Below are 13,681 nucleotides of genomic sequence, written 5' to 3'. Positions count from 1 at the left end.
TGGGTCTAGAAATGGTCAACTCGTTCCTATTTGAACTTCATCTTCTAAGGCTCGGTCTACTCTGGGGTCACTTGGTAAAGCTATAGCAGGGTTTCAAGACTTCTACTGTAGAATGAATCAGTTTTCATCTAGGCGGGCTCCCCAAGGAATGTGCCTCACTCTTGGGGATGAAAGTCACCAAACGAACAAATTTCAAGTTACCAGGAAACCCTCAGTTATAGGATGGAAAGAATCTGAAATCAAGTATCTACCAGTTCTCTGACAATCGAACTCCCCTCAGTAACTCCAGCAGGTGTCATACCACAGAATACCTCAGTTTTCTATTATTTTACAAATCAACAAGTTTTAACATTGCTTTCTCTCCTAAGTCTACTCTACAGTTAATCCTTCAGAACATTACTCAGAATCCCCTCTTTCTTCATGTGAATCATTGACCAAAAAGTCTTCAGGTTTATGGGGTCGCTGGGGTGGCCCACACATGGAAGTAAAGACGTCAAGTTTAATAGAAGGGAAGGAAAAGAGCAAGGGAAAAATGGAGGAAGCGCAGGGAGACTGTAAACCAAGCAGAAAGGAAGCAGAGAAATAGGGAAAATCCAAAGACGAAGAGTCTTACAGAAAGGACAGGAATCTGAGGGAATGAACAAGGATACAAATGGGGCCAGATGAAGTTAAAAGACAAAGAGAGTGAAAAAAAATCAGTGAGAGAAAGAGTACATTAAGAGGGGAAGATAAAACTGGAAATACCTTCCTTGCCAAAGGAGGACACTTTCTCCTCCTTTGCTTTTCCCTACCCTATGGATCCTTTGTCCATCGGGGTAGGGGAAAACAAACAAAAGCAGCAGGAAAAGAGTTAACTCAAGAAGCAGGAAACATGAATGGGAAGACTTGGACCTCCCAACTTACATTAAAATGATTTAATCAAAGAAGAAGGTAAAAGCATCGTATTACCTTTTTTAATTAAAATACTTCCAAGGATCTTTAATCTTTTTCAGATTAGTCTGAAGGGTACCCTTCGCCAACTCAAGTTTCAACTTCAACACCTTCAACAAATGTGAATGATTGCTGATTTCGTCCCCCCCCCCTTTTCTCTCTCTCTGAGCTCCACTTTTGCTTTTCCACGTCAGTCTTCTACCCTCCCAGAGAAATCATCCTGAAATAACAGCAAACAGGACGAAGTCTTACCAGATTCACCTTTCCTGAAATGTCTTTCGTTGTCACAAATAAGTCTGTTTTCCTACCTTTGATTAAAAGGTCGTGGTATGTGAACACAAACTAGATTCCCTACTTTTAGAAAGCTTAAGATCAAAATAAACCAATATTTTATTAGGGTGAGTTTTTTTTTTCACCTTTGAAGAAAAACCACATTTAACCCATAAATATCTTCACCATACCATGTGCTGAAAATCCAGTATTTTCTGCACTGATATTAAAGTTGTATAATATATAAAGGAATACATATTATATAATATATAAAGTTGTAAAGGAATAGTATCTTTTGCTTCTATTCTATTTCATAAAGCTGAACGTAAGGATGACTATATGGCAGAAACTCAATAAAAAATAAACGCTAAACAGAACTGAAGGCTTGTTTAACAGCCCACTCTCACCTAAGGTAAGATTTCTTGCTGGCGTAGTATACACCAGCCATGTCAGTCAAGTCCCTATGTCTTTGCTCAAACAGTAGTGATGATTCTACATGAGTAAACCTTCTTTTAAAACACCAGGTATTCTACTGAAAACAGAATCGTACTAATTGTCTGCACTTAATGGGACTTTCCAAAAATTATGCATTCTAAGGGATAAAAAAATGCACTAAGTCAAGTCAATTAAATGTATATGAGCTAGAAAATGCACATAAATCCACAAAGAACACCAATACACACCCAAAAGAATGCTAAATTTAAAAAGACTACAACACACATGTGAGCAAGGTAGCACAACTGGAACTCTCAACATGGCTAGTGGGAGTGTAAAATGGAGCAACCACTTTGGGAAAAGGTTCCAAAGTGCTTTATACAGTTCAAGGTATCTCACCACCCTTTTCCCATGACTCAGCAATTCTATCCCTACTTATTAAATCAAGAAAAATAAAACAGAAAGACCTATCTAGGGAGAGTCACAACTTTATTCATAAAAACCAAAAGCTAAAAATAACCAAAATGTCTCCCAATGGGAGAACAGAAACAAATTATGACACATTCAAATTATGGAACACTACTCAGCAATAAAAAAGAACACATTATTCATCTACACAACATGGATGACTCTCACAGGCAATATACTGAACAAAAGAAGCTGGACTCCAAAACAGAGTATCTACTGCATGATTCCACTCACAAGATGTTCTCAAACTAATCTGTGGTTTAAGCAACTTAAAAGCTAGTGACTTCTAGCGGAGCATTATTGATCAGAAAGGGGTACGAGAGAAATTTCTAGGATGCAGGAAATTATCTCAAGAGGGATGTGGGTCATGTGGGTATATGTGTTTTGTCAAAATTCATCATTGTACACTTATGATTTATCAATTTCACTGTATGTAGATGTTACATTAAAATTATAGCATTAGTAAGCAGCTGTGAAACTAGTTAGTTGGTCTGCTTGTCTTGATGATAAGAGTAAGCAACTCAGAAATGGCTTAAGGCATACTCTTGTCAATATATTAGGGATGATGAAGCTAGGTTTCTCACTGCCAAAGACTGTAGTAACAAAGATGGAGAGGAACCTGGGGATGAACCTGAAGTGTTGGATTGAAATAGAAGCATCAACATGAACACATGGTTCTCATGTGTATATTATATTAAATTTACATATACACTTCCTAATTCTGTCTGTTGGAAGGCTCTATATACACCTACAGCAATGAGCACCCCTAGTGCCCATATCGTGGTTTCTAAATACATTTCTTCTTAAAAGAATGAGAGCTCCTTGGGGGGGGAAAGGCTAATTATGGGACTGGGACAAGAATATGATGAGCCTGGGGCATTTATGTTCAGCTGAAACTAAGGTAAGTCCTCAAATAATGATGGAGACATATGAAACCAACACAAGATCCTGTCTGAAGGGATTCCCACTGGCTAAATCTCAGGCACCAAATAATAACAGTAATGAATTTTGACACTGAATAAAGTAAAATCCAAAAGCCCAAAGTGATACCAATAAACAAAAAAGTGAACGAATAAGAAAGGAAATTGTGGTAGAAGGCTAATAACGACAAAAATTACAGAGTTAATGGATTTTTATGAGGATGAGGATATTTATATGGTGTCAAAGCATCTTCCCACAAATTAATACTTACGAAGGGAAGATAGTAACTTTACGCTGGAGAAAGTTGGTGGGTACCACCTTAAAGAAGTATTCAGTGTTAACATCATCAACATGAGGACAAATCAGCATCACATGCCTCCAGACCTAATGCACGCAGTAGAGCACAACATCATTTGGGTGGTGTTCCTGCCACAGAATGATGTAACTCGAATGTAATCGGTAAGCCCAAATCCTAAATACAGAGAGGTACTCTATAAAGTAGCTGACAGAGACTCTTAAAAAATATCACGATCAAGAAAGACAAAGAAAGGCTGAGGGATCATTCCAGGTGAAAGGAAACAAAAGAGACATGACAAGTAAATGTTCTACATGATCCCAAATCCTAGACAAGAAGAAAAGCTCTAAAGGACATTACTGAAATAAGTATTCACATTTAAATATCGATCGTGGATTAGATAATAGTTTTCTTACGGTGTTAAATGTTAACTTTTCTGAGTTCAAGAAGTATGCTGTGGTCACGTGAGAGAATATTTGTTCTTAGGAAATACGTAAGATATATTTAAAAGGGTTGGATGTCACCAGTCTTTTCTCAGGTGATTAAGAAAAAATCAGTGAAAGAAAAAGATAATAATAGAGTAAATGGGATGAAATATAAATAATCATTGAGTCAGTGAATTAAGTAAATAGTGCTGGGTAGTCTATGGATTGTTTTTGTAATTTTTCCTAAGTTTGGTACTATAACAAGATAAAAGTAACCAAAAATCCTAAAAACCACAGAAAATATGTATTATGGCCAGTATTTATATATGTAACATCAATGGTCAGACTTAAGTTCCAACCAAAGGAAATGGGTTTTCTGAAAGAAAGAAGATTCTAAGGCCTAAACTTAGTCACTGTAGTTCCTTTGTAAAGATCCACAGTGCACTTTTTTTTTTTAAGATTTATTTATTTATTTGAGAGGCAGAGATCACAAGTAGGCAGAGAGGCAGGCAGAGAGAGATGTGGGGAAGCAGGCTCCCCACTGAGCAGGGATCCGTATGCGTATGCGGGGCCTGATCCCAGGACCCTGAGATCATGACCTGAGCCGAAGGCAGAGGCTTTAACCCACTGAGACACCCAGGCGCCCCAACAGTGTGCTTTAATAAAGAAGCCTATTTCATTGGACTTAATCCAACATTCCCACCAATATCTGTTCAGAAACCCTGACTAAAATGGAACACCTTTTAAAATCTTACAAAAATATCAATATTCTATAAAAAACAGTTGGAGAATCACTTTTTACTAAATACACTTCCTATACATGGGTAATGGAAGAAAGATTCGTGCTGGGAAACTAAGAGAAGGAGAGAAAGAGAGAGTTACACACACACACACACACACACACACACACACACAGCCAGAGAATGTCAGCTTCAAATAGGAGAAAAATGACAGGAATCTAAAAAAATGTATCTACCTAAAATGTCCCACTCAGCCTGATATAGTCTGTTCTTAGAGACTTTTTCTAAGGAGGATAGAAATTTGGCAAACTGAGTGTTAGTTTTATTCAACCATTAAACTGAACATGTCGTCACCCTTCTTGTTATTTTAAATCGGATCCATCCCATGAACTGCATAGCAGAATAACAGCCGCACCTTTGTGGGAATCTACTGTGGGCCAGGCACTGTGCAAGGCTCAGGGAATACAATGACAAATAAGACACAGTTTCTGCCATCCGTGAGCTCGGAGTCTAAAGAGGGACAGAGGGAAGTGAACACATGGCATGGAAACTGTTAAGATGTAATGGGTAGGGGGTACTATGTGGGAAGACAAAAAGGTACCAAACTCAGGCACAGAGGCATCAAGCAAAGTTCCCCTGAGGAAGTGATATTTACATCAAAATAAGTTAAGATACTCTACATTTCTTTGAAAAAATATTCAAAAGTTTCTTCTTCTTTCTTTTTTTTTTTTTTTTTTAACTTTATTATAACCATCATGTTAGATTCTGGATTCAAGAAGGAAGGAAGGGAGGAAGGAAAAATACCCACTAGCTATGAAAATCAGGTTCAATTCATACTCTATGGACCGTGACGCTGAGTTTGCCACAAACCACCATCTTAGAATTCTTCCTAAAGCACTTCTAGACGTACCCATGTGTTCAAGTGTGGGAGTAAAACAATGGGGAGAGAGAGAAAGAAAAAGTACAAACTGAAAAAATCAGAAATAGAACAGTGTGCGAAGACAAGAAGTGATAAGTATTGTTTACCTGTCAACTGACATTGATTAATCTTGTGTTCGGTGATGTCGCTCAGTGACTCAAACACCTGGAGGCAGCTGTCACAGCTGTGCACAGCCTCGTCTTCCAGCTCCTCTCCGTCTTCCGGCCTCTTCTTACAGTCTAGTGCCTCTCCATCTTCAGCCTTGTCTTCAAGTTTACAGTTGGGGTCTGAAAGAAAAGCAAGACTGTAAGTATGGGATTTAAAGACGGGTTCTTTTCAAGTAACGTTTAATCTTCTTGCTACCAAAAACAGAAGCACCATTTTCCTCAAAGCTACAAAAGGAGGGCCTTGGGCACATTTTATTCTACCGGAACCCAAAGTGAGTCTTCCCTAAGAGGTGTCGCTTCAGGAGGGTGGAAGCTTTGCCTTTCCTCCACCACGCGGGACTCTTCTCGCTTCCTTCAAGTAACTCATCCATCCACCTTTCAGGTGAACGTTGCCATTTTTCAGGGCCTTTTCGGCGCTTTTGCTTAAAAGGTAGAGATAAATCACTTTTAAAATTAAAGTCTCCGATGTAAAGGGAAAAAAAACCACTGTGCTTAAGAATGAATTCCCTTTCTGCTAAATATACTGTTTCACGGGAAATTACCTGAATTAGCCAAAAGTCTAGAATAAGCTAAGCTAATTACCATAGGCACGAAATTGACCTTTACTTACAAACCGGTCAAAACACACAGTTACCCCATTATTTGTTAGACAGCGATAGCAAAATAAGCTCTACCATGCAGCAAACCATTCTTACAAACACGGATTCAAGTGTAAATATATTGGCATGTCTCCTGTTTTCAAACAAGCAATCACCCAAAAAAAGCAATACATATGAGGAGCAATTATAAATTACAATTAAGTCGACGACTTACACCAGCATTACCAATGTGGAAAAGCTAAGGTGGCGGTAAAACTACAAATAGTTCTAGCCTACCCCTAAGAATCATACACAAATAGCAACAGGGAGTAAGAGAGTAAAACACACGTAACATTTTTACTTAGAGCTCTATACATACTTTAAATACTTATTGACTCTATGTGCTGTCTTTGACTCAACTTAGAGACGTGCCCCCAAACATCTTGGTGGCACCCCTCTTCTTCACAAGAAAGCAAAGGTGGGGAAGGAAGAGAAAGAGAGAATATGCCTCTTTAGGGGAAACTGGGTAATATAATCGGTGACATAATTTATGGGACATTAATTTCTAACAGCGAAAAGTCCTCCGATGTCAGAAATATAAAATTATGTCTCAAAATATAGTCAATAAAATGGTTATAAAAGAGTTGTATCAAGATACCTAAGAAATATGTAATGCATTATCTGTAGTCAATTTTTTTTCATATGGGGAGATAAAATTTGAAATGTTAAAATCAAGAATTCACAGAATCAAAATTAGCCTAGATTTCTTAGAAAAGTCTGTAAGTGCCACCACTCCACCATCGTCCCGTATGGAAATGCTGCTCTTTGATGCCCAGCGTGTAACACGCATCTACAAACCCTACTCCTTACAAGTCACTGTGGTCCCCTTTTTGCTGGCAGTTGTTCTAAAGCCTTTCTTCACGTCTGCAATAAACTTCACTCTATCACCACCCTTCAGATGATTCACGTATGCCAAAATCAACTTCCATTTCAATATATATAATAATCTCTTGGGTTCATGAACAAAGCAGAGTTCTCATCTCAAAGAACGAGTATTCTGTTTGTTGATTCGTTTTTAAAGAACGTAGTGTTTAAGTGAATTGGTAATTTGGGTTGATTTGCCATCTGGAAAATTATTATCTCCATGCTCTACACAGGGCCCGTTTCAATAGACTGGGGGTTTGGCTGCTCATTCCCAGGGGAGTGATCACAGGATCTTTTCTGTGTGTCTTGTACTTTGCCCAGCATAGCACTGTGGCCAGGTGAGGGCTTAGTAAATATTACTTAGTGATGATAAAAAGGGAGAAGAGTGAGGGGGAAACAGAACGTACATAAAAAGTCCTTCAACTGCTATTTTTGCTATAAACAGGAACAGATCGGGTACCACCGAATTAAAAAGTACCTACATGCCTACATTTCCCAAAATTGGCACGATGATCCCATCACATTTGACTTTGCTGGTTTCAGATGTTTCATGTAGAGCCGCAGACGCAACAAATAGGCAGTGGTTCAAAGATCTCCAACAAACTAAAACTATGTGCTAGAATACTGCCAAATTAGAAAGAAAGTCCAGAAAATAAATAACCGTCCCAATTCCGGCAGACAGGCCCTCACACCACTAAGCACTTGTTGGAAGGCAGTCGGCACACGCTGAATATTCTCCCTTGTTTAGCATGAGATTCCAGTTTCTCATAAAACTGATAGCACTGAGGGAAATGTGGGGGCTAGGTCTGAATTTTAATACGATTATTTAAATGCTATGCATCAAGTTTGCAGGCCTGTTTGTTTTTAAATAAGAAGACACTCTGAATACTTTCAGTAGCACGCAGAGAAAAAATGGTAAAAAACTCACTTTCCTTATTATTCAAGAATATGGACACTTTACACGAATCCAGTATCAAAAATATCAAACAAATAGGAATGCACGCATGATGCTTGAACTCTTCAAAGCTTAAGGATGACTCCTGTCCGTGCTTCTGACACTGTGGCTAGTTATTAAAATAAGGGTCATTTTAAGACTAATAAAAAATGTTTTTGCTTCCACTGCTGCATTTACAGATAGAAACCTTTAGGGACTGAAGTCAGTCAAGCTTATTCACTTCTGCTGCAACTTTAGGATGCAGGCTCCAGCCAACTGGCGAATTTGTTTTTAGGTCACCACTTAAGAGGGACCCTCTTGGGGTGTGGGGTGGGATTGTAGCCTATGATGTCTTGGCGTAACGAGTGCTAGGATCTCAGTCTCTCTCTCTCTCTTGCTCTCTCTCTGCGAGTAGATTTTTTTTCCCAACCTTCACTCCCATGAAGAATTATTTCTCGCCCATTCAAAAGATGTTTATTTGTGTTAGGAGGCTCCGTTCCTAAAGTCAGTTGATGTAAGGAAGATTCTGGAAAGCTTACATGGTCGACCATTTCTTTCCCACAGGTGGCTACACTTCAATAATTGCACATGGCCTTAGTTATGCAGTTTTTATAAAGTCCTTTGAGATCCAATCATAAAAAATAATTGTATTACTCTGCGAGCCACTCAAGTCTCTGACTTCAACCTAAGGGGTTATAAATACAAGGTTCATGCCTGTAAGAACTGCCCTTCTCCCAACACCACTTCAAGAAAGACAACTCTTCTTTCAACTCGATTGTTGTGCTCCCAACTACCCTGAAGGGCAGTATTTTTAAATATCCACAGATCCCTGCACTACAACCGCAAACCCCATCCCAGCTGCAGACAGGACTCTCTGTCCTTTGACCTAAAGGACGCCACTCAGACCTGTGACGTCCATCACTACTGAGCTCACGGCACCACCTGCTTCCCAGCTCATCCCTTCTAAAGGTTGCTGTGAAGCCCTGCATGGATAGTGTTCTAACCTGGATAAAAGACTTAATTTTGGAACAAAGACACAATTATTATTACAAAAAATAAATGGCAGCTCTCTGTTTCCAATTTTGTTAACTTTACTTATAAATGGAAACTCAAAAGAAGTATGTTTTTCCCCTTATTATGCTCTCTGGCAGGTGGTGCTTTCCTTCTCATCCTCCCCTTCATAGGGTTGTTATTGCTATAACTTGGTTTAATAAAATTTCAACTTTGGGGAAAATGAAAAATTGCACTGGCTTAAAAGTGTTGGAGGCAATAAACCCATGGACTTCAATTAATTTCAAGTGCGGGATCAGTTTAAGGCCAACCAGCAGAAATTCTATTCTGTCCATGTAAAAATGAGGTTTCACCACATTTACTTTTTATAACCTATATAAAAGTCAAGTCAAAGTAATGAATATCTAAAAGCCATCTCAGTGGACTGGCAAAGACTATCTGTATTCTTGAAACTCATCTTACATATTTCTCTCCGTGCAACAAGGATCCCATGCCTGATCAAAGCTAAAATGTCAAACCACTGAGAAAACAGCCCAATTTCCAACCCATTTCACTGCCTAGAAATGGACCTCCTTCCAAGCCACTTTTGCATGGAAAAGCACTGGCAAAAGAAAGAAAAACTAAGAGATCATGTGGTTATAATTATTACCAGGCAAGGAATATTTCTGCAGCTCAGTGGTAAAGTAAAACTCTGTCGCTCCCTTCTCCCACTAGTGTCCATCGCAAAACAACTGCCTCATTAAATCTTTGCAGTAAGATTAATATGCCGTAGCTGCACGACATTTATAACTTGGTACTCTATAAAAAGCACATTTAATGGTAAGAGCCAGAGCCTAGATACAAAGTATTACTATAAAAACTTCTGGCAGCCAGTACACAGTGCAGGCCTTCGGTCCTTCTTGCAGGAGATACAAAGGAGGCTTTTCCTGATGAATTCCAAGCACTAAGCTCTACCTTACAAACCCGAGTCAGTTTTTACCAGAGTGGCAGAAACACAGGATTCTGAAGATGATGTAAATATGAATGCAAGACGATTACTTAACAATGAAGATTGGCAAGAGATGAATGAGCCCAAAATACTCCACTTATACACGCACGCAAACTTAAAACATGACCATTTCCTAACAGTCTGCTCTCTGGTCATAGCCAGCTTTTCACCAAATTAAACAACCATGGCATGAATTACTCAATCTTAAATCAAGCCACACGATGCCAGTAAGTTCAAGAAATCGCCAACTAAAAAGTGCATACTGCCTAAAAAAAAAAAAACCCAAAAAACAGAAACAGATACTTCTTGGCTGCACTGGGATGACCGTGACCTCCTGGATCTTAATTACCCAAAACTATGAAAAAAAGTAAACGTTCAAGAAAAAGTGGGCCCAACACTACACTACTAGTGGGCTAGTAAAAATACGCTGTTTTTGTCACTTGAGAAAGCTGCCTCTGTTTTCTTCTAAAGACTTTGTCTAAAAATTAAGAGAGCATTAAAACTTGGTGTCTCCTTCTCAGAAACTCTGCGATAAATAAGTAAACAAATAATTGATACAAATGCAACTCCCACTCAAGTCCCCCAAATCACTACAAATGATGGAATCAAATAATCACCAACCGTCTAATGTTGTTTTTAAAGTTCACATCTGTACGTACAGCTAGCTCTATGGTTTACTGGCATGGTTGGAAGCCCCATGCCTAAAAAGAAAAACCAAATGTTCTCTGTTTAAGGCAAACCATGTCCAGAATCATTCCTCGGGTATAAGCAGGTTCAAACTACATTCACTGAGGTATCTTGACACTTTTTAAGAACAGAGGAAAAGTTACCTTCAGGCTACAAAGAGTTAAACAGGGAACAGAAAGCCTTCCTAGTTTTCAAAAACCAAAGGGCGGGATCATTATTTTGTGCTTTCTGGGCTCTAGCTATGCATTCTAACTTGAAATCCCATAAGATGAAAACAGATTTAGGGAGAATAAATCGCACACTGTTATAAAATGGCAAGCAGGCTGTAATGAAGGAATGTAGCATTGCCAGACTGTGCAGCCGTCTGGCCCACCCCCGCCTGCTGGTCTGCTGCCTCGTTTTTTTTTCTTCTACTGTCAAGAAAAGGTAAACAAACAAAACAAAACAAAAACAAAAGAAACCAGTGCGGGTAGCCAAGGATGCACACCCAAAACCCAGTCCTCAGCCAGGCAGGACAGCGCCGGCCAGCACCAGCACCTGTCAGACACCAACAGGTCTGAAGAGCTCATGCGGCCAAGGAGAAAAATATGCTTTTTACTTTTCCTGCAACATTTATTTGCAACCACTCTATTCTCGGAAAGTTATTAAATTGTCTTACATTAAAAAAAAAAAAAAACCTTTTATGTATGTACTTGCTCTTTCTTTTGTCTATAAAATCTTCCCAGACAGAAAGAATGATCTCTCTATTAAACAAAATCACGCTGTTGAATTTAGAATTTCCGCGGTGTTGCTTGATTGTTCTACAGGTCTATCGAGGTCCTTGAAGACCAAAGAGAAATATCACAGATGCACTATAATCAAGGAGAACATGCCAAACATGAATTTATTACAACTCTTCTATCTACAATGGAATCCCTTGCAGGAAAATGCTAAGTGGGGGAAAATTCACCTTGGGAGAGGTTAAAAACAACAACATCAACAACACACACACACACACACATACACACACACACACACACAGAGAACCATATACACACTCCTTGGAACCAAAAAAAACTTTCTCCCCTTCTGATCAGAATCCTACTCCAATTTCCACTTCTTCCTCCACTTCACCCCTCTTTATCCTGAACATACAATTTTGATGAAAGCAATTTGAGCACTACAACTTTCATAAAGAGTGTTTATCAATGCACTCCTGCCTTAAAGTCATTCAACTTTCAAATTGAATTACAATGGCTGCCTTGTCACACCTTCAGCAAATGACTGTTTACTAAGCACTGATGCTCAGCGAGAGGCATTTGGCTAAGGCCCTGGAGATGTAAAGCCTGAGACCTGGTCCTTGTCCCAAGGAGCCTGCAAGCTGCCACAGAGTTTCCCAACTGGCAGGTCAAGAGCGGGTCTGGTCAGGTGTTGCGGGATTCTCTCATTCAGTCCTGGAAGCGGTCACGTCCAGCTTGGGATGATGGCACTGTGGTCCTCTTGCCTTCCCATTTACCGGAGTGCGTCATTCGAAACTTAGCATTTTTCTGCATCTGCCTTGATGTGAGAGGGCTGGCAAGCATGAGTGCAGGCGTGGGGGAGGGAGGATTTACAGATGAGTAAATCCATGAGTGCAGAAGGTGGGGTAAGTACTCAGAGAGGCCCAGAGACCAGGGCATTTAAATCACATAGGGCAGAGCAGGAAATTTTTACCTAAAGAAGAGCAGCTTGGATTAAGTTTGAAAGGATGGGTAGCCCTGGGGACAAGTAGAAAATGGCTCTCCAAACAAAGGAAACATTGGTAAAGGCACACAGAGGCATAAAACCACACGATGCCTTCCAGGAAGTACAAGTTTTTCTGTGCTAATGAAATGAGGGGTGCTGCACAGAGTGGGGGTAGGGGGGGAGCCTTGGCAGAGAAGAGGATGGAAAAGCCGCTAGATCATGAAGGAACTACTGTGAGCTAAATGTTCACGTGCTAACCTCAGAACCAGGGGAAGTCACGGGAGGACAGAAGGAGAGAGGGGCTGGATCTCGCTTCCCTTTTAGAAAGATGCCCCACTGGAAATGCAGAGGGTAGGTTGTTCGGGTACCAGATCTGGAAGCAGGGAAACCAGTCTGAAGGCTATGACCTGAGGCAGGAAAGGAGGGAATAGAGTGCAAACAGTCCATGGCAGGGGGGAAAAAAGGCACAGGAGTCACTACAGAGACAGGACTGTACACTGTGTGTAGCCATAAGAAAGCGAGGAGCTGGCTTATGACTTCCAGGTACAGGCTGTAGGAGAGCCATTCCTGGAGATGGTCTTGGTTTTAAAACAGGTGTATTAATCGAGGTTAATGGCTTACTTTTTCTCACTGTGTTCACACCCAGAGTTTGCCTTTTATCCATAATCCCACCAAAGCCGTAACTGGAGAGAGACTGGCCAGAAATATCACAATCCCACCAGCTAACTTTTTAATCCAGTGCAAGAGATTTGCAGGGGTCCCCATGACACCTGTGGGGATTCAGGCCTTCGGTGAGATTCCCTTTACTTTAGTCGCATTTCGAACATACACACAGCCAAGGGAAAACAAATCCAAAATTTGACTAAAACCAGAAACGATTGATTCTAATGTCTCTTTTTTCAGAAATACTGTAAAACGTTTCTTCGGACAACTACAATCACCAATGAAACATACTTGAACCTAGGAGCTAGACATTTGGATGTTTGGGAAAGGGTCTGCTTATTTCCTCCTTAAATGTAGCAAATAAGCTGTAGCCTAGAAACATTCACTCCACCCCAGCCAAAGAAAACCTGGGGCAAAAAGCCTTTGTATTCCAGACATCATACTCCCTGATACTTCTACCAACTGTTCTTATTACTTTAGCTATTTTAGATAACACCAATCCAATTGTAACAGTATTTCTGAATTCTACACTTAAAGTTAATGGTCTCAACAATTACTGAAACCCTGGCTTAGGGAGAAAGTATTTTGTTTTGAACAAGAAACACTCGCTTGTCGCAATGTA

General features: G+C 39.9%; 1 protein-coding gene across 6 annotated transcripts in view; it reads right to left on the bottom strand.

Moving 5' to 3' along the window:
* The window catches only part of ZNF521 (zinc finger protein 521), a 277,871-nt gene that overhangs the window by 243,559 nt on the left and 20,631 nt on the right, over window positions 1-13,681 (bottom strand). For 5 of the 6 annotated variants that reach the window (XM_059138909.1, XM_059138903.1, XM_059138907.1 and 2 more), the window contains one exon: window positions 5,511-5,690. Coding sequence is in view for 5 of the 6 variants with exons in the window: in XM_059138903.1 (XP_058994886.1) it covers window positions 5,511-5,690 (180 nt within the window). In the remaining variant the exon portion in view is untranslated. The remainder of the gene's footprint in view (window positions 1-5,510; window positions 5,691-13,681) is intronic. The other variant, XM_059138908.1, reaches the window with a different exon arrangement.

The sequence above is a fragment of the Mustela lutreola genome, chromosome 11 (assembly GCF_030435805.1).
Source record: "Mustela lutreola isolate mMusLut2 chromosome 11, mMusLut2.pri, whole genome shotgun sequence".
Taxonomy (NCBI): Eukaryota; Metazoa; Chordata; class Mammalia; order Carnivora; family Mustelidae; genus Mustela; species Mustela lutreola.
The sequence above is the reverse complement of the archived record's forward strand: the minus strand, read 5'-3'. Positions and strand labels throughout refer to the sequence as shown.